Source organism: Tenebrio molitor, chromosome 7 (assembly GCF_963966145.1).
Source record: "Tenebrio molitor chromosome 7, icTenMoli1.1, whole genome shotgun sequence".
NCBI lineage: Eukaryota > Metazoa > Arthropoda > Insecta > Coleoptera > Tenebrionidae > Tenebrio > Tenebrio molitor.
Window position 1 is genome coordinate 1,885,151 of NC_091052.1, and position 19,889 is coordinate 1,905,039.

A 19,889-nucleotide genomic window follows, 5' to 3' on the forward strand; every position below is an offset into this window, starting at 1 on the left:
CTATCTGATAACTTTAACGTGAAGTACTCTTAGCACGATGACTTTTAAAAATAATACATGAACCAGTAAATACTCTTAGATGAGGAGGTAAATTAATTTATCGTTTAAATCAGAACGACTATAAGTAATTTTGATCGTAAACAACTGGAACAGTTTTGAAGTGAAATACATCGAACATGGTCGTAAAGTTTGCATTTTTACTGGTTCTCTTCGTAGTGTTAGGCACAGCGGTAATTAATAAATTGTTTACAAATATACAGGGTGTTATTGAAAGTTGTACAGATATTTAACCACGAGCTACTGGCTTCATGTAGAACTCGGAAAAAATATCTAAAAAATTCTATGTCAAAAAATAAAATGACATTTATTTTTTGAGCTACAATTTTTTTTAATTGTTTTTAGTCTTCTACGTTGTCAAACAACCTCGTAGGTAAAATTTCGGCACATTTTAAAAATACACCCTGTATATCATGTTTTATAAAATGTACGCCAATGCGAAGTAACCTATAGAAAATATGCTTTAAAACAAGGAAACCGCATTGGTGTACGTTTTATAAAATATGATATACAGGGTGTATTTTTAAAATGTGCCGAAATTTTACCTACGAGGTTGTTTTTTGACATAGAATTTTTTAGATATTTTTTCCGAGTTCTACATGAAGCCAGTAGCTCGTGGTTAAAATATCTGTACAACTTTTAGTAACACCCTGTATACAAAATTCTCTACTAATGTGAACTGTAGCTTGCAGACGATGTTATAGTACAATTACCTGATGGAATTATTCTTGGTGCTAAAAGTGAATCATATACTGGCAAACCATATTATATGTTCCAGAAAATTCCTTATGCCGCCCCACCAATCGGAGATCTTCGCTTTCAAGTAAAACATTTCACTATTTTAAAATGATCGTTGAAACGTCGTAATTTTAGCCTCCAGTACCTCCGAAAAAATGGGAAGGTGCTTTAAATGCCACGTATCTTGATGCAATATGCTACCAGATAAGTACTGATTTACCAGAAGAAACAGAAGATTGTCTGTATGTAAACGTGTATACACCAGAAGTAGAATTATCTTATATAACTTTTTCCAATAATAACAATAATAATTTATAGCTTCCAAGTGAAGATAACAATGTCGCTATACCAGTACTTTTGTACATCTACGGTGGTGGCTTTTATGAGGGTCATGCTATGCAGTACCGACGTGGACCAGAGTATTTAATTGACCACGACGTTGTTATAGTAACATTTAATTATCGCTTGGGACCGCTGGGATTTTTATCAACTGAAGATACAGTTGTACCTGGAAATAACGGTCTGAAAGACCAGCAACTTGCAATAAAATGGGTTCACGAAAATATACACTTGTTTGGGGGAGATCCTGAAAAAATTACAATTGTGGGAGAAAGTGCTGGAGGGGCGTCTGTAAGCCACCATCTCTTAAATAAAAATTCAGAAGGTAGAAGAATTTTTGATTCTGTTGGTGAATCGTTAAAGCAAGGTTTACCAACATTTCAGGTTTATTCAGAGCTGCTATTATGGAAAGTGGCACAGCCATTAATCCGTGGTCTCTACAAAGAAATGCTAGACAAATTGCTTTCTCATTTGGTGCTGTTCTTAACAGCACTTTCAGTAGCGTCAATGACTCACAGTTGCTGCTAGAATATTTACTTACTGTATCTGCCAAAGATTTAGATGATGCGTCAGTACTAGTGTCTGGTTGGGTAAGAAAATACAGGGAAAAATCTACAAAAAAGTGGTATTATTGATAATTGTAGGCACCTGTTATAGAGATTGAACACGACGAAGCTTTTATTACAGAAAAAATGTATGGTCTTATTCGATCAGGAAATTTTGTAAAGGTTCCGATTTTGATGGGGATCAATTCTGAAGAATCTCTATCTGGTGCCGGTGGTTGGCTTTTAAACACATTCCGTAACGAAAGTCTTTCAACAACTTCTATTTTTCTAGATCTGGACGCACTCGAAACGTTATCCGAGTACTACGACAACAATTTGCAAGCGCTAGTTCCAGATGACATTATCATGTTAATGAGTGATCAAGATCAAATTAGTTTTGGATCCTCGGTTAAATTCATTTATTGCGGCAGTGGTAATTTTGTTGACAACGTAGCAGCAGAAGTCAGGGTAGCTAAAGTTTATTCATCTGAAGACAGACACTGCATTTGCTTTTTAAGTTTTCTAGTGACACCTCTTTCACCAGAGCTATCATCAAATGTGCCGAAATGCATTCAGATTTCACTGATGTTTATTTCTATCAGTTTTCATACGACGGTATCATGGGAAACGTCACTATTTCTTTAGACGGTAAAGTTACAACAATGCACCTGTAATAAAAATAAATACATTTGTAACGTAGGTGCTGAACACGTTGCTCATGCTGAAGAACTTCGCTACATATGGCGGACCACTAGAGATGGATACGATAATTCTGACCTTAGCAAGTTTCCAGCGGAAGATGTAACCACTCAACATCGCATGCTTACTCTTTGGACCAACTTCGTTAAAACTTTGTACGTTGATATTTTCTTCTTCGGAAATGGACAAAAAGATTTAAAACTTTTCAGAAATCCAACACCTGAACCAGACGATCTTTTGCAAAATGTCACTTGGCCTACTACATCAGTCAGCGCAGGCGATTTCTTTTATTTAGATATTGGTGAAAATTTAGAAGTGAAAAATCACCCAAAAAATGATACTTACGAGAACTGGGTCCAACTTTATGATTTGCTAGATGATGAAGCTTTTGACACATATTAATGTATGCTACTGTATCTCTTTTGCTAAATAAAATTAACATTTTAAATATTTGAAACAACAGTATCTGTTTAAAAAGTTGGTGACATATTTTTTTTACTTGTGATATTACGATGTCCCAAATATCTCTAATGAACTAATAAATAATTGCGAAAGATAAGAACATGATAACCACGTACCATTAACGTTATAAAGATGTCATTAAATTTAATAGCACTAGTCTAAAATTTATTTAAAAAATACTCCTAACTATTTGCTTCCTCTTCAAGCGTGGCAATTTACACAAAATGAGTGACATCCTGTACACAAAGTATTGACAGTTTGAATTGGTAACAAATTCAGATAATAGTTTCCAGTAACTGATTCCATTTAGTGCAGTCACTAGTTTTATCAGCCTTGATAACGATTTTGACAATTTTACTTACTTACTTTATTAAATAAGACTGTTGCTTCTTTTGACTTAAAAAATGAATCTCCATTTTCCTACAACAGTTCTATTTATTTTAGTCCAAACAAGTGTAAGTAGAAACTTTGCTCGCTTCTACTAACTAATAAAAAATAGTTTTGTTGCATATTTATGAAACTAAATGAAGGTGTGATTAAGGGCCACGTTGCCACTATTCCCCAAAGTGTTAAGAAATTTTATGCGTTTCAACAAATTCCATATGCTGCTCCTCCAGTTGGTGAATTACGGTTTCAGGTTAACTTACTTGAGCTCGGTAGAAAAAAATACTGTAACTTCTAAATTGTAGCCACCACAACCAGTTCCAAAGTGGGAAGGTGTTTTAGATGCAACGAAAAACACAAAAATTTGCTATCAGATTGGACCCAACTCCGATAAGGAGAGCGAAGATTGTCTTTATTTAAATGTTTACACACCACAAGTGAGTAGATTATCTAAGAATTTAATCACAGTACTGTTGACATTTTCATTTCAAAGTTACCGTCCAAGACGAGTAACGCATCTTTACCAGTCATGGTTTATTTTCACGGAGGAGGTTTCATATTAGGCGATTCGACCCATCAGTCTTACGGACCAGAATTTCTCGTCAGCAAAGACGTAGTTGTTGTAACTTTAAACTATCGTTTGGGAGTTTTTGGTACTTGACTAAAATTGCTACAAACATCAATTTAACAAAAAAAAAATCGAATAGGTTTTCTCTCGACACAAGACAGTGTGGCAGTAGGTAACAACGGACTCAAAGACCAACTATATGCCTTGCAGTGGGTATATCAAAATATCAATCTGTTTGGAGGAGATCGGGACAAAATTACGATTTTTGGGCAAAGTGCGGGTGCTGCTTCAGTTGGGTACCATCTAATCAGCAAGAAGTCTAGAGGTACTACCGAAGGGTGCAATATTTCTTTGTCAAAATTACGTTTCTAGGTTTGTATCGTGCCGCGATAATGGAAAGTAGTACTGCTATTAGTCCCTTCGGTTATCAAAGAAATGCCAGATATTATGGTTTCAAATTAGGGTCATACGTCAACTCTACGATAACTGAAGCCAATTCTTCTGAAGAGCTTTTAGAAGTGTTGCTTAAAGCGTCTGCATCAGATATAGATGATGCAGCAGAAAAAATAGCACAAGAAGTTAGTACTTGATATACAGGGTGTATCCGAATTCGACCGACAAACCTTCAGGGCAGATTTTACGATCAAAAATAAGCATAAAACTCTTAATACATATGGGGTCAAAAACGCTTAGTTTGCGAGATAATCAACAAAAACGTAAAAACAATTAGGGAATTCCTTGGATTTTATGGGGATTTCTTTTGTTGCTGGTAGAACTTTTTAGTCGATTATCTCGCAAACTAAGCATTTTTGACCCCATATGTATTGAGAGTTTTATGCTTATTTTTGATCATAGAATCTGCCCTGAAAGTTTGTCGGTCGAATTCGGATACACCCTGTATACATAAAGTTGGTAGATAAATCAGTGAAATATTTTAGGAAACTTATGACAATGTTCAATTGTTTCAAGGCTATTACTTCGCACCTGTGATAGAGGTGGAATCAGAAGAAGCGTTCTTAACTGAGCAAATGTTTGAGGTGATTAATAATGGAGATGCTAATCGCGTTCCAATCATAATAGGAATTAATTCTGAAGAAAGTTTAAGTCAAAGTACAGGTATAACATTTTGAGATAAGTTTACTTAAATGTTAGTGATTTTCCGAATAGATTTAGATTTCTTGAGCCAACTGATGGCTAAGTATGATGAGGATTTGTCGGCTCTGGTACCAAACGACATGAATGTTAAATCCGAATTAAAAAATGAAGCAGGTGCGGCTATAAGACAATTGTACAGTGAAGGCGATTTATTGCAAAATGTTCCTGCAGCAGGTGTTAGAGTATGATTGTCAAATTTTAGATTCATATTTTAGAGAGTATATCAAAATGTTTTAGTACATGAGCGATACAACTTTTACGAGAGCGGTAATAAAACATGCTTCCATCCAGTCTGGATATTCTGATGTCTACTTCTATCAATTTTCGTACGATGGTAAAATCGGGAACGTTTCAGTTATTGTTGAAGGTAATATGAATCGGTGTGGTTTTGATTGATTAATGTAAATAAAGATGACTAGGTGCTGATCGCGTTGGTCATAATGAGGAAAATGCATATCTTTGGAGAATTCGGAATGATATGTTTGATAATTACAATTTTACTATTTATCCAGAGTCAGATATTACAACGCACAACCGTTTAATCACACTGTGGACAAATTTTGCCAAATCGATGTGAGCACATTGACTGTTATAGTTTTATTGTTATTTATATCATATGTTTGATAGGAATCCAACTCCGGAAAAAATCTATCTATTGCAAAATATAACTTGGCCGGTTGTATCGTTGGAAGACAATTTTCCATATTTAAATATTGATGAAAACCTAGAAATAAAAAATTATCCCAAGGAAGCTAGTTTCAGTGGTTGGAGTCAAATTTATGAAACATACGGTCAAGGACCTTATGACACATACTAAACTTATACTGACGACTTTTAATATTACATAATGTACAGGGTGTTATTGAAAGTTGTACAGATATGTTACTCTCGAGCTACAGGCTTCATGTAGAACTCGGAAAAAATATCTAAAAAATTCTATGTCAAAAAACAACCTCGTAGGTAAAATTTCGGCACATTTTAAAAATACACTCTGTATATCATATTTTATAAAACGTACACCAATACGGTTTCCTTGTTTTAAAGCATATTTCCTGTAGGTTACTTCGCATTGGCGTGCATTTTATAAAACATGATAGTCATGATATACAGGGTGTATTTTTAAAATGTGCCGAAATTTTACCTACGAGGTTGTTTGATAACGTAGAAGACTAATAGCAATTAAAAAAAATTGTAGCTCAAAAAATAAATGTCATTTAAATAAAGAGAGCTTATATTAATAACATAATTACATAAACATTTTTGTTTTATAATACAAAAATTTCCGATAATATTGCGGAATCTGGAAAAGTGCCCCGAATGCTTGCAGCGTTTCCACGTTGAATGGCAAGGGAAATCCTCTCGAAAAGGAATTTCTTTGATTTTGAATCGCCTGATTCCGCGATAAGTCGGTTTCCGATGACATTAATGAAATCGATGGCTTCTTTGCACCAAGGGCCTAAGGTTTCAAATGCTAAACCTTTAAACACGTAGTTTGACGAAATGATTGAACTATATTTGCTATGTTTGCGTTTGCAAGCCATTTCAGCGGCAGAACCTGAATTTTGACATAGAATTTTGACATAGATATTTTTTCCGAGTTCTACATGAAGCCAGTAGCTCGTGGTTAAAATATTTGTACAACTTGCAATAACACCCTGTATATACATATTTATAATATACAGGCTGTCTTTGAAAAATTCGTTAGTTGGTGACGATGAATATAAGTTAAATACAAAAATTTTTTTTAGACAAGTCTTTGTTTTTGAGATATAAAACATTGAAAATCTGCTATAATAGAAATATATATAGAAATTTACAGTAGGTAATTGAGAAAAAATAAAAAATAAACAGGAAATTTCGACCAAATTTTCAATGCTTGATATCTCAATAAGAAAAAGACTTAGTAAAAAAAAATCGTTTTTAACTTCTATTCATCGTTACCAACTACCGATTTTTTTTTTCTAAAGATTAATAAAACATATAAAGAATACGAGTATTGATAGATTCCCCACAATCCTGTCGAAAATATTTTACGATTCCCACAAGAGTACGAACCAAACCTAACATGCAACCCAAATTACATTTCACAGGAAATGAAAATAGTACGTCGCAGCACCCTTGAGCTTCGTATCTTTATATAAGATATTAGATATATCTTCAGCAATTTCTCTATTTATATATTTTGACTTGTGTTTCTTAATAAAAGGTGTTTTGAAATTATACAGGAACTATATTTTCATTCATAAATTAATACAATATAATGTCTTGGGTGTATTATACGTATTTACAACACTATAAATATTTTATGTTTCTTGTATTCAAAAACATTGATAGTTCAATCAATTTACGTAATCCTTAGTAAGTGCCATAGGGAGGGTTTCCATATTCTGCATAGAAATCATCCCAGAATGCCATATTGTCCTTTTCAGGAGATTTAGTCAAAACTAAGTGTTCTCCAATGTCCAAATAAGTAAGATCATTGCCAAGAGGACTCCAAATCATATTTTGCAAAATAGGATCGTTGGTGGGAGTTGGATTACTGAAACCACGACAATATTATCCTGACGCACTACTGCAGCACAATGACTTACCCGTGTTTGATGAAGTTGGTCCACAAAGCTACCATACGCGATCTTATGACGAGATCGTGATCACTAGCTGGGTCATGCTTGGAACGCCAGTAATAACCCAATTCTTCGCTGTGAGTTACACCTGGAATCATCTGTATTAAGAAACATCAAAAGATGATAAATATACATAATCACCTGCAATTGTTCGGTTATGATATCCCCATAGGCCACCCTCATAAGAAAATCTGTACATATATACGGGAACATGTTTTTGGGCTAAACGAGCAAACTCTCTGATTGATCTTACAAACTGATCGTCACTAAGGAACTAAACCGAAAAAAAAAAATAAAAGAAATTCGATTATGCGAAATGAATTACCCTCATTAACTCCATGTTGGACATGCTGACAGGAATCCACCCAAAGTAGTAGCTCTTGAGTTTCTTCGCGGCAGCTGAAGCTACACTACTGTCGACGTTCATATCAATCGGCAAAAGTTTCACTGGGTTAAGATCATATTGGACAAGATATAGACGAAACAGAACTGAAAAAATAATTTTCACTTAGATAGAACGGCATTTGTAAGGATTAAATTACGTTCAAAATTGTATGTTCCTTCCAATGAATTGAATCCCATCAGTATTGGCACTTTGGCGAATTCACCACTTGACATTATCTCATGACTCTTTCCTGTGAAGAACGCGTCAGGATGATTTGGCTCAACTACAGGACCTACTGCAAATCCTTCACGTGGATTATTAGCAAGATACGCCTAAAATGACATACCTATTTACGCATTTGTTACATTATGTAAATTGTCTTACGCTTGTAATTGTGGCTGATGATTTAGTCTGAAGATAAGTAGTGTTAAAAGTCTTCAAACCGTCGACTATACTTCTCGACGTGGAATTGTCAACACCTAAGTCTTGAGCTACAAGATCTACAATCTCAGGGACTTTTCGGCTAAGTCCCCAGAGACTTAGACTAACACCCGACTGCATTATAGCCCTGTGAAATAGTCCTAAAGACACAAGTGAGCATCTGCAAGAGTAGCACTACTGGTACCTTGCGATTTCGGTGATTGAATATGATACGCGACGGAAGCAGAACCAGCACTTTGACCAGCGAGAGTGATGTCGTCAGGGTTACCACAGAAGTTTCTGACGTTGTCTCGAACCCATTGCAGAGCAAGAAGTTGATCCTTAAGTCCGTTGTTTCCGGGAGCTACGGTGTCGCCGGTGCTCAAGAATCCCAAAAGTCCCAGTCGATAGTTGAAACTGACCACCACGACATTCTTTTCCAAGAGGTAGTCAGGACCGTACAAGTCATACGTTGAATCGCCACCTTCAAAACCTCCACCGTAAATCCAAACCATCGTGGGGAGAGGTTCGCAAGACGCAGATGGTTTCTATTGGCATCATGTTAAAAGTTGTCTTCACGCCAGTGTTAAATAGTTACCGTTGGGGTGTAGACATTTATAAACAAGCAATCTTCTTCACCCATGACCGGATCTGCGCCTTGAACACAATGTGCTCTGTCTTCCGTGGCATCCCAGATTCCGTCCCAATTGCTTTTGGGTACAGGAGGCTAAATGCGAATTTTATTTTATCTAAAGGACTAGGTTTTCGATACTTACTTCAAATCTGAGTTCGCCGATGGGAGCTTCGGCAAACGGTATTCCTCGGAAAGAATAAAAAGATTGTCCTAATTCTATGGTGGAGCTTTCTCGCCCTTGTACTTGTCCATTTGTAGTTTGCACAATAAGATCTTCCCTAAACTATGACATTAAGGGTATAGTTAAATTTTCACATAAGTACGTTGTAAATAATTACCAGAGTAGCAGAATTTGCTATCGCAATGATAATGGTGCAGCTAAAGAAATACTTCAGCCCCAACATTTTGATCGAGCAACTAATTGAAACTCTTGCTCGGTGTGGTATTTATATAGCTAATTGAACTGAACAGAAATTTATGGAGAAGCCGATAACAACAGGGAGATAAGATTTTTCAAAAATATTTGAGAATTTACTAAGAAAGATGTACAAGTTGTAGTTTATCACAGAATTTCATCTGAAGGTCTTAATTTATGATTAATGGATAATTGGATATGCAGGATTAAAATATCACTTGCATTACATAGAAATGTTTTGAAAAATAAAAATACAAATTAAAAACAAATCAAAAAATGATTGTCATGATGTTTTCTTTTTATTTAAAATATAAAATGATATATGTATAAAGTAATTTGGTTCAATAAAGAGAGAATATTCAATATTTCGTTACTAATTAATTTCTAAAAATATTGAATTCCTGTTAATAACAATGATTCACAAAAATTTGAAATCTAATGCTGCGATGACGACAGTTTCTCATTACTTGCAAAGCTGTAAATTTTCATAAAAACTTGATCATAATCGATACGTGAACTCTATGACATGTACTATCTATTTATTGTTAACAATGGAATCAAGTTATATGGTTGAAGAAATATCACCACTATAAAAACGTTTATTACGTCGAATTATTTTTTATTGTTGTTATTACTTTATGGTAGATGTTATGTGTGTATGAATTATGACACTTAGTGAACATAAAACATCTATTCAAATAGTGATAGGTAAAAAATTGTAAGTCATTTATTTAAATGACTTTTCTGCCATTTCTAACTGTTTCGTGTTTCTGTTTGTTGTTTGACACAAACGAGCTGAAACAAAAAGGATGCAACAAATAATTGAAAAAGTGCAAATTCATGTCCACCGTGTAGATTTACTATGGACTACATAAATTTTTTCTACTCCTATGTTTAACACGCCTTTTACCGCATGTTTCCATGACGCAAAAAATGATCTTTTAAATACACCTTGACAAGATGTGACTTCGTGCGTGTTAATCATTAGGTGAAGTTAGCAACGGACTTTTTAATCGCGTCTTTTTAATAACAAAAATCATGTAAGTCATGTGACATTCAAAATGAAGTTAGTTGTCACTTGTCAATTGACGTTTATCAAGTTCGAATTTTATGTTTAAATTAACGTTGAATAAAGAAGTTGTGTGTATATTTGCATTGTTCATTTGGTCGTAGAAAAAGTAGAGTATGCAACTCGTTTTTAGACTTCTTTAGACACTCTTTTATTAAACACTCTCTCCCCTACCCACCGCTCTTGCCTAATAAAACTCGTGTCTAAAGTGCCGTTTATAGCTCTTGTTGCATAATACACTATTGTTTTATTAAATTTAGTAGCAACAGCAGCAATTGCCAGTATTAGTGTTGGTTGTAAATACAATTTTTTCAACCGATTTATTATTGACTTGATTTTTTCATTGTTTTGAATACTTAACAATATAATCCCTAAACTATTACTTTACTTAATGTTTGTAATAAAATTTTATTATGTCGTAAATCAAAAATGGAAAAATATAGAAAATATGAAATGATAAAAGTTTACCTCATAAAAAATTTTACATTGTCTTTGTCATCATGCCAGTGCAAAATTTCGTATAATACCTGCGACTCTTAACTGTATTTTAGTGTAAAATCGAAAATTTATTAGAGAAAATTCAAAAACGTAATCGATAAATTGTTGAAAAATTATTTCTCAGATTTGCAATATTTAAAATTTTTGAGAGAACACTAAAACGGCTCTTTGAATGATATAAAACGGTATTCGTATTAATATTTACGTTTTTTAATAATGAAAAGAAGTATAAGTATAAGAAACGTCCATGACGAAATATGTTAACATTTTATTATTACTTTTGGATCATCTTCAGTTATTTATTAAAATTGTTGTACAAAAAATACTTAACTGTACTTTTTTATTAAAATTATGTAGGATTGTTTTAGAGTATGACAATATAAGAAAAAATATACTACACACGTACTAATGACTTTTACGACTTGTTTGTCATATCTGGACTTCGGCGTGTCATAAAATTTTAGAAAACAAAAGTTATAAATCAAGGACGGTACCAATTAAGTAGATACACCAAACTACTTAATGTGTCCAAATATTATTTGTGTTGATTATTAAGATTATTACTACCTGTCATAAAAGTAGAAAACTCTCATTTGAAATTAAAATATTTAAGAAAAACTGTTAAACCAATTTTCTTGGAGTTACGTTATGTATAATATGATTGAGTATGCTTTGACTAGCTTCGTTCCATATTTCCACCACACTTTGCTTTATCTCGTTAAGAGTTTGAGACGTCTTCTAGCATTATCTCATAAGTGCTCAATGGGATTCAGGTCTCGACGTCTTGCTGGCCAGTTCATTACATGAACATCAATATCTTCAAAGTACTCCCCCAGTACAGTAAATTTTGGATTGTTGTGCAGTAATGCGAAATCGTCACCAATATAAGACACAAACGGAAAAATGCTGTTGTAGAATATCGTTAATGTAACGACGACTATTGAGGGAACCATTATTGCTCTCACGTGCTTTCTAGCAAATTTGAGTCAAGCTCGGCGGTGAGCTGCTTGCTAAAGCCCGTTGGCTGAGAAGTAAATCATGTTTAACAAGATGTCTTCTAACTGTTTTCATCATTACTTGAAAATGATGGATGGTTGTACGAATAAGTTGTTTTTGTAGGTTTCTTGTTGTTGTGAATCGTTATCGTAAAGCACGTAATCTCAAAAAACGATCTTCTACGGCCCTACTCCCTAGTTTACGCATCTAATCATGAACAATACCGGGAAATTTTATGAGACCAAACAGTAACTGAATCATTCATTTGATAATGTACTCGTAATAGCTCTCACACCGTCATCGCGATTTAAATTGTGTAAACATATGCTCCATCATTAATTGACACTATCAGTGTACCAAAATTTAACAAATCCTCACCTCACAATGACTTTTATTGTAGAATTCAGGATATTGGATTTATCATATTTCGCATTTTTTATGGTCCCCGATGGAAAAAGGTCTAACGAAAGAACTAAACGCATTTGTCTCACATTTGATGATTTATTTACATGCAAATTTCAAATAATTTACACAATCAGGTAATTTTAAAACGAGTGTTACGTTAATTTTATAGAGAGATGTAAATTGTCTTCTTCAACTGTACTATCAAATTATAAATGTGGTATTTTTGGTATACTATGATGTATCAAAGAAATGAAAGTGTAGAAAAAAGTTTAGGATTGCATAAAGGTTATCGTTCTATATGAGAAGTATTACGGAACCTTACGTACAATCTATAACTATAACATATAGAGATTAAGGTGTAAGTAATGTATGTACTTATCTAACAAATAAACAAATCCCATGTTGGATAAAAAAACATCCTACCACGTACAGTTCACCTGACAATCAAAATACAGCATCACTAATGTAGTGATATATCAGATATCTGTTTTCATTTTTAAAGTTTAATATCTTTAATAGAAGAAAGAAGAAACTTATGTTAAGGGCGGTGACTGCTGATGAAATAAGCAACAAAAATATTAGGAATGACTGGCGAAACATATACCTATGACAAATAATTGAATAGAACACAAAAATATAATACGCGTGATAAGTGACAGTTTTATTTAATATTCTCCATATTCTTGATTTTTAATAAACATTTTCTTTCTCATTATTTTTGTTTTGTATTTTCCCGCAAAAATATCATCCGAGGGAATGCGGCAACCAACAATACACCAAATAAGGGAGGAAAGTTTCATTGAGGAAGAACCAAGGAAGTCGAAACGTTTCAATATTGATCTTTTTTAAATCGGATATTTTTTTTACATATTTCTAACCCCTACTTTGACACTTTGCTCATGAGATAATCAATCATTAATTGAAACGAAAGAGTAAGTGAAAATGTTTTTGTGCGATAAAAACTTCACAGTTTTTTTGAAGAAAGAACGACCGTTGTTTTAATACTAACAGTTTTAATTGGTTTTCAGTCGAGTATTTTTTTTCGTGCTTCGTTATCATTGGATGTGTAAACACATGGGCGGGTATGAATTTTACGGTTCAAATTATATTTAATTGTTTTGAAGAATTTGCGGAAAAAATTAAGTATAGATTTTTTTTTAAATTTGAACGAGTCTTATTGGTCCCGGTATCGGTAGTGTTATGGGTAATCACTGAGTATTTATTTAAGACATATTTACAACATTGGATATTTTTAATAATATTTGTTTAAAACCAAAAATACACTGTTAAATAGACTCTTTTAAATAAAATTCAAATTCTTATTACCTAATTAATTAATAGGATAAGAAACTAAAGTGGAAAGTTTGTATGCAAGTTTGGACTTATTTACTGTATTACTGGTTGCCTGCAACTGATACATTACCAACGGTTACTGCTTTCAGCTGCTTTCCAAGTTTTCCTAGAATACTGAACAATAATTTTCATTTAATAAAAGAAATCTGTTTAAATGCCTCCAAAACGCTAATAAAAATCAGTTTTCATCAATTATTACTTTATTAATTATTATTTATTTTTTGCTCTTTTAAATCTATCGTTGGCGCATGCGTATTGCGTATAATGGAAATGGCTTCTTGTTAGGCGTTCCTGTCATATGATTTGACAGTTGGTGTACCTGTCAGTTGTCGTGTTGACAGTTGTTGAGTTGAGTGCATAATCAAATTTACGAAAATGGCAGAGTTATTGTCGGTTCCGTTGAAAAAACCGTCAGAAGTTGATTTAGTGACACCTCTAAAAAATTTAATTCAATCACGATACAGTACGGCAGATAAACCGGAAGATTGTGCCGACGCGATAAACGAGTTAGCAAAGTTGAGAAACAATGCTATTTGGAAAGTCTTTGAAAAGTATGAGAGTTCACTGGAGATTATTTATGGGTATGATTCATATTTGATTAATTTACACAATGGAAGACCCGCATATTCTGATGCGTCATTTTCAGATATTATGATCAACTTGTATCTCTAGAAACAAAAATTCCGGCACAAGAGCTACAAGTTCCATTTAAATGGAAGGATGCATTTGATAAAGGATCTATTTTTGGATCTAGGATCAGCTTAAGTATGGCCACTAAGTAGGGAGAAAACTAAATTTGTAAATTATTCATTTTAGCCATTCCATCATTGAGCTATGAAAAAGTTTGTATTTTATTCAATGTTGCTGCTTTACAAAGTGCTGTAGCTGCTGGTCAAAGCATCGAGAATGATGATGCACTTAAATTGGCTGCTAAACTATTTCAAGTATGCTGATACAAACCTCTCAAATTTTTTTTTTATTCAATGGAATTATTTATAGCAATCATCTGGAATCTTCAATCACTTGAAATCTACTGTAATGTTAACAATACAGCAAGACCCTACACCTGATTTAAATCCTGATGTTTTGGGAGCTTTGTCAGGCTTAATGTTGGCACAAGCACAGGAAATTTTTGTTCACAAAGCAATACATGGTAAAGATTTGTTACTTTATATTTTATAAATGAATCAGAACTAGATTGATTGATTTATTGACAGATAAATTGTAATTGAATATTATGTTTATTCAAGATAATATGAAGGATTCTATTGTGGCTAAGTTAGCTTCTCAGTGTGAAGATCTTTATGGTGAAAGCTTGAAAGTGTTTCAAAGAGAAAATTTAAAACATATATGGGAAAAAGATTGGATTCCACTGGTAAATTTTATGTCAGGTTTTAAGTTAAAAATAATAACAATAAAATATAGATTGCAGGAAAACAAGCAGCTCTTCATGCAGTAGCTGAATATTATCAAAGTTTGGTTTGTAGAAATAGCAAGTTGATAGGTGAAGAAATTGCCAGACTAGAGCAAGCAGTTGCGCTTTTTCAAACAGCCCAACAGAGGTCAGGCAAACCATCCCTGTTTCAAGAACTGCAACACAAAGCTCAAAGAAACTTAACTGAAGTAAAAAAAGACAATGATTTTATTTACCATGAAAGAATCCCAGATATTAAGTCTGTGGATCCCATTGGTAAAGCCCAACCAGCTAAAGTGTTACCTCTACCTCAGCACATGAGTCAAAATTTTAATGATTTGTTCAGTGAGCTGGTTCCAGTTGCTGTACATCAAGCTTTAGCTGCTTATGATGTCAGAAAAACCGAAATAGTTAATGCGGAAATTGGACGTCTCAGAGAATCTACTACTACACTTAATGGGTACTGACAATTGTATTTCATAAATCATTATAAATGTATTTATTATGTTTGATAGAATCTTAGCTTCATTAAATTTGCCAGCGGCTATTGAAGTTATGGACGGCAGTTCAGGTCTGCCACCTTCAATCTTGGAAAAAGCGAACGCCGTTAGTCAACTGGGTGGCATCCAGGAACTGGAAAAAATGATACGAGAATTGCCTGACGCGTTAAAACGGAACCAAGACATATTGGATGAAGTATGCTGACCATTTGTTTTGACTCTAAGCGATTATTTACGTTTTCGTTATCTTAGACTGACAGGATGTTAAATGAAGAAAAGCAAGCGGACGACTCTCTGCGTCAACAATTCAAGGAGCGTTGGACCCGAACCCCGTCCGATAAACTCAATGAAATGTTCAGATCAAACGCGACCAAGTACCGGCAAATTATTAATAACGCCGTAGAGGTATAGGTTTTTGTAGTTTTTTTAAATGTGTTACGTCAGTAGACTACATCATACGTATTAAAAAAAAATAATAGAGGGCGCTGTGGTACAAGTGACAGCATAGTGACAGATTCGCAAAGCATTTGTTTCTGTTTTACACGCTGCTGTATTATAACCGGCCTTTTCGTTCAAAGATGTAATTTGAGTAATCCCCGCAGAGTGCTGATAAACAGGCGTTTTTTTGGGGATATTATTAATCTTAGTTTTTGTCACCGAGAATTTTTCTTGTGACATTTTGGGTTTGAAGTAAAAAAACTTCTTGTTTAGATGAATTTTTTCCTTATTATTCGTTGTTTTTGTGTTTAGTGCTGTTATCGTTCTTTGTTATGTTGCGTATTGTTTAGTATTTTTTGCATATCGTAATGAAAGTAGCACTTTTTTAATGAAAAATCGTAGTGAAAGTAGTACATACTTTTCTTCATCATTTTTCAAAGCATTTTTTTAATTTTTCATAAATCCTTTTAGCCCAAATTTCTCAGCTTACAACAATATTTTTAAAAAATATCGTGTACAACACGTTATGAGAGTCTGTTTTTCACTCATTTGCTTGAGCTCCGCCCTCGCTAATTAAACTGCAAATTTATGAAAAAAGTATGATTTTCATACCTAGTAGAACAAATAATTATTTAGTGAAGCACCCGTTTTGTGGCGCCCTCATTGACGAAAATTGGCTCTTTCTCGGAAACATTTTCATAATGAATTTTTAATGAAGGCCGGTTATAGTACAGCAGGTCGTGGAAGAACATGACTTCTCAGTATTTCCACAAATTTTTGCCATTTCCGTTATTTGCACCATTGTAGATGCTTTCAAAATTCCATTGAAGCATTCGCGCAGTCTTCAGGAAGAAGCTGATTTGTTGAAAGCTTTTTTTAACACATTTTAGGCCGATAAAGTTGTTCGTGAAAAATTCGAAACGCATAAAGCGGGAATTCAATTGTTGAGCCAATCACCAAGTGAATTACAAGCGGCAGTGCCCCAAGGTTCATCCGGTAATGTTACGAATTCGTCAGCGGTCACCGCTTTGCGACAACTAATGGAGGAAGTGGAAACAATAAAAGCAGAAAGAGATGCAATCGAATCCGAATTGAAAGACACCAATTTCGACATGAAGTCAGTGTTCTTGTCGGCGTTAGCTAAAGATGGCGCCGTAAGTGAACCCGTATTGTCTGTGGAAAATCTCGGTCAGACGTACGGACCGCTCCAAAAGCAAGTCAAGGAAAGCGTTCAGAAACAAGAAGGATTGGTAGAGAGGATACAGGTGCGTTCCACATTTATAAGAGTCGTTTATCGATGTGGTATTTTGTAGCAAGCGCATAGTCAATTTGTTCAAGAAAGAGGCTCGACGGCTGGCGGACGTGAAAGTAAGATGTGTCAGTTGGCAGCCGCGCACGATGCGTTCAGAGATTTGTCGAATAATTTAACGGAAGGCACAAAGTTTTACAATGATCTGACTCAGTTGTTGGTAGCTTTCCAAAATAAAGTTTCTGATTATTGCTTCGCGCGTAAAACTGAAAAGGAAGAGTTGCTTAAGGACTTGACACAAGAGTCTAGCAGACAAGCCACGTTGCCCACTCCAACTCAACCGTCGTATCATTCAGGCCCAGGTATCAGTTTTTTTCGAGTTTACGCTCAAGATCGGATTTTAATTTGGCGAGGTAATACGTGTAAACGTTTTTATTGTTGTTAGAAGTGAAAAAAGAGGCTCCACCGAGGCCACCTCAACCGGCGCAGGCTCCAACTCCGCAAGCTCCGCCCGGAGTACCTTATCCAGTTTATGTGCAAGGAATGCCGGTGCCATATGGAGCTTCAACTTCAACTCCGTACCCGTCGTTTGTACCGCCACCGATGCCACAAGGGTATAATCCGTATGGTACAATGCCGTACCCAAGTAATGTGAAATTCGACAATGTACGATCGTACGTTGAGAGATAATTTTTTTGTAGGTTCATATAATTATCCGGGTGGATTCCCGGCTGCTCCAGGGTACGGTCAACAACAGCAACCTCCTCCAGGAGGTTATCCACAACAGCCACCTTCTGGATATCAACAACCACCTCAAGGAGGATATCCACCAAATCCGTGGTAGGTTTTAAGTTTACAAAGCTTCAGTCAGCTTTATGTTAGGTGCATACTGATCAGGTAAATTTACTTGAGTTGAAAATATTTTAATTCAAGTAGATATGTATTTTATTTTAGGGGAAATTGTTGAATGGCCTATCTAGATACATTTTTCAATTTTTGTAAATTTATCTGTTGATAGTGTTGTAACGATTATGTTATTAATTTTTTTATATCACAAAAATCAATTATTGTTATCTAGGTCCACCAATATTATAATTATATTATTAAACATTTATTTCATATTCTTTATCGTAAAATAATACATATTTTTGTACTGTTCCATTTTCAGTGTTAATAAAAATTAATATTATAAATTGGAATAAAAGTAGTGCCTCTGTTAATATTTTTAATCATACATAATAAATGATTATCACTTTTATTTTTTTTTTATTTTTACCTTAATGTTTTTACACCTGTTGAAGCGGTGAAAAAAGACACTTGAATTGAGAATGTATTACATAATTGAAACATTAGTGGGACATGACAGAGTAAGATTTTTTTTATGTTACTTTGTGCGGTCAGTGTCCAACAAGAAAACCTCAACTCATTCATTTTTGACAATTATTTATTGGATAATAAAATATACCTACATTTCGTCGAGGTAATTTTTTTTCTCCACGACTATTGATACCGGGGCATCGTTCGCGTCCCGATTTTGTTACGGGTTTTCTGCCCGCTCAATGCGTTCGCGCTTCGCGCTGCGTTTGGCCCCAACTTTCCGATAAATAACTGACGCCCGCCGAAATTCGTCCCACTTTCGTTCACGCCCTAAACGTGTTCGTTTCATTCACTCCTCTACTCTCCTACTACAAAAAAGATTGCGGCCCCGTAAAAGCGAGCTGAACAAAAAGACGATGCTCTTATTGCTCTTCTTCGAGACGACCTGGATCTCGAGAGACGGCACCCAACCGGCTCTTTCCAGAGTCACTTCGACGTCGGTCCATAAATCTACACCGGCTCCGAAGATGGATTCGACAGTTCGACCCTTCCAAACTGGTAACACTATTAAAGAGTGAATGCATTCTTGTTGGATATTCAACGAAAGAATAAGTACCTAATATCAATTCTACGCCCCGTGTTAGATAACTCGAATCCACGGGTTGTAGGCCAATCACATCTGTCGTATTTTCGGAACCCACGGCAGATCGCCAATCGGATGCCTTTATAAACAATAAGTCGCGCGTCGCATAGCAACCGCTAAACAAGACAATTTGAATTGTCAGATATTAAAAAAACAAATTAAATTAAATTTTTAGAGATTGTTTTCTTGTACCGAGTGACTATAAATGATTGAAAATTATTTTGTTATGTTGGTAACACATTTGAAATCTTTAGTTGGCGACATCGTTGGCATGACACACGTAATTTTTAAAATTGAAACAAACGTCAAAAAAATCTAAATCGACAATGTACTTCGTGACTTAACCTAACCTAAATAGAAATGACTGACAGATAATGCACGACAAGACTTACTACCAACTGCATCAGTGTTGCCAATCCACTATTTTCTTTCAATCATTTATAGTCACTCGGTATAATCGTCGGGGTCAATCAATTATTTGGAGTCAGGGATGACGAATTATTAGCGAACGAAGACGGTGGTTAAAAGTTCTTAGTGCAATTTCAGTTTAATTTTCTCTCATGTGAATTTTTTTATTTTGTG

General features: G+C 34.6%; 3 protein-coding genes across 3 annotated transcripts; 2 read left to right on the forward strand and 1 right to left on the reverse strand.

The window, feature by feature from the left end:
- Nucleotides 1-70: 70 nt before the first annotated feature.
- LOC138134996 (uncharacterized) lies at nt 71-5,843 on the forward strand. The gene is made up of 20 exons (XM_069053625.1): nt 71-230; nt 743-880; nt 931-1,062; nt 1,114-1,459; nt 1,519-1,724; nt 1,779-1,914; nt 1,972-2,147; nt 2,198-2,327; nt 2,380-2,533; nt 2,588-2,777; nt 3,340-3,477; nt 3,530-3,661; nt 3,718-3,877; nt 3,932-4,117; nt 4,165-4,370; nt 4,731-4,908; nt 4,960-5,129; nt 5,185-5,314; nt 5,367-5,520; nt 5,575-5,843. The coding sequence occupies exons 1-20, from the start codon at nt 177-179 to the stop codon at nt 5,762-5,764; spliced, it is 3,306 nt and encodes a 1,101-aa protein (XP_068909726.1). The 5' UTR covers nt 71-176; the 3' UTR covers nt 5,765-5,843.
- A 1,313-nt stretch (nt 5,844-7,156) lies between these two features.
- On the reverse strand, nt 7,157-9,502 carry LOC138134794 (juvenile hormone esterase-like). The gene is made up of 10 exons (XM_069053291.1): nt 9,349-9,502; nt 9,153-9,293; nt 8,975-9,103; nt 8,582-8,924; nt 8,341-8,537; nt 8,114-8,288; nt 7,897-8,060; nt 7,713-7,845; nt 7,539-7,659; nt 7,157-7,486 (listed from the first exon to the last, which is right to left on the reverse strand). Exons 1-10 carry the CDS (start codon nt 9,412-9,414, stop codon nt 7,303-7,305), a joined length of 1,653 nt encoding a protein of 550 aa, XP_068909392.1. The 5' UTR covers nt 9,415-9,502; the 3' UTR covers nt 7,157-7,302.
- Nucleotides 9,503-14,048: 4,546 nt separating this feature from the next.
- On the forward strand, nt 14,049-18,603 carry ALiX (programmed cell death 6-interacting protein-like protein AliX). Its single transcript, XM_069053282.1, has 12 exons — nt 14,049-14,327; nt 14,393-14,511; nt 14,563-14,690; nt 14,746-14,899; nt 14,997-15,121; nt 15,172-15,620; nt 15,676-15,856; nt 15,913-16,065; nt 16,989-17,363; nt 17,412-17,709; nt 17,793-17,993; nt 18,049-18,603. Exons 1-12 carry the CDS (start codon nt 14,122-14,124, stop codon nt 18,189-18,191), a joined length of 2,532 nt encoding a protein of 843 aa, XP_068909383.1. The 5' UTR covers nt 14,049-14,121; the 3' UTR covers nt 18,192-18,603.
- Nucleotides 18,604-19,889: the final 1,286 nt, after the last annotated feature.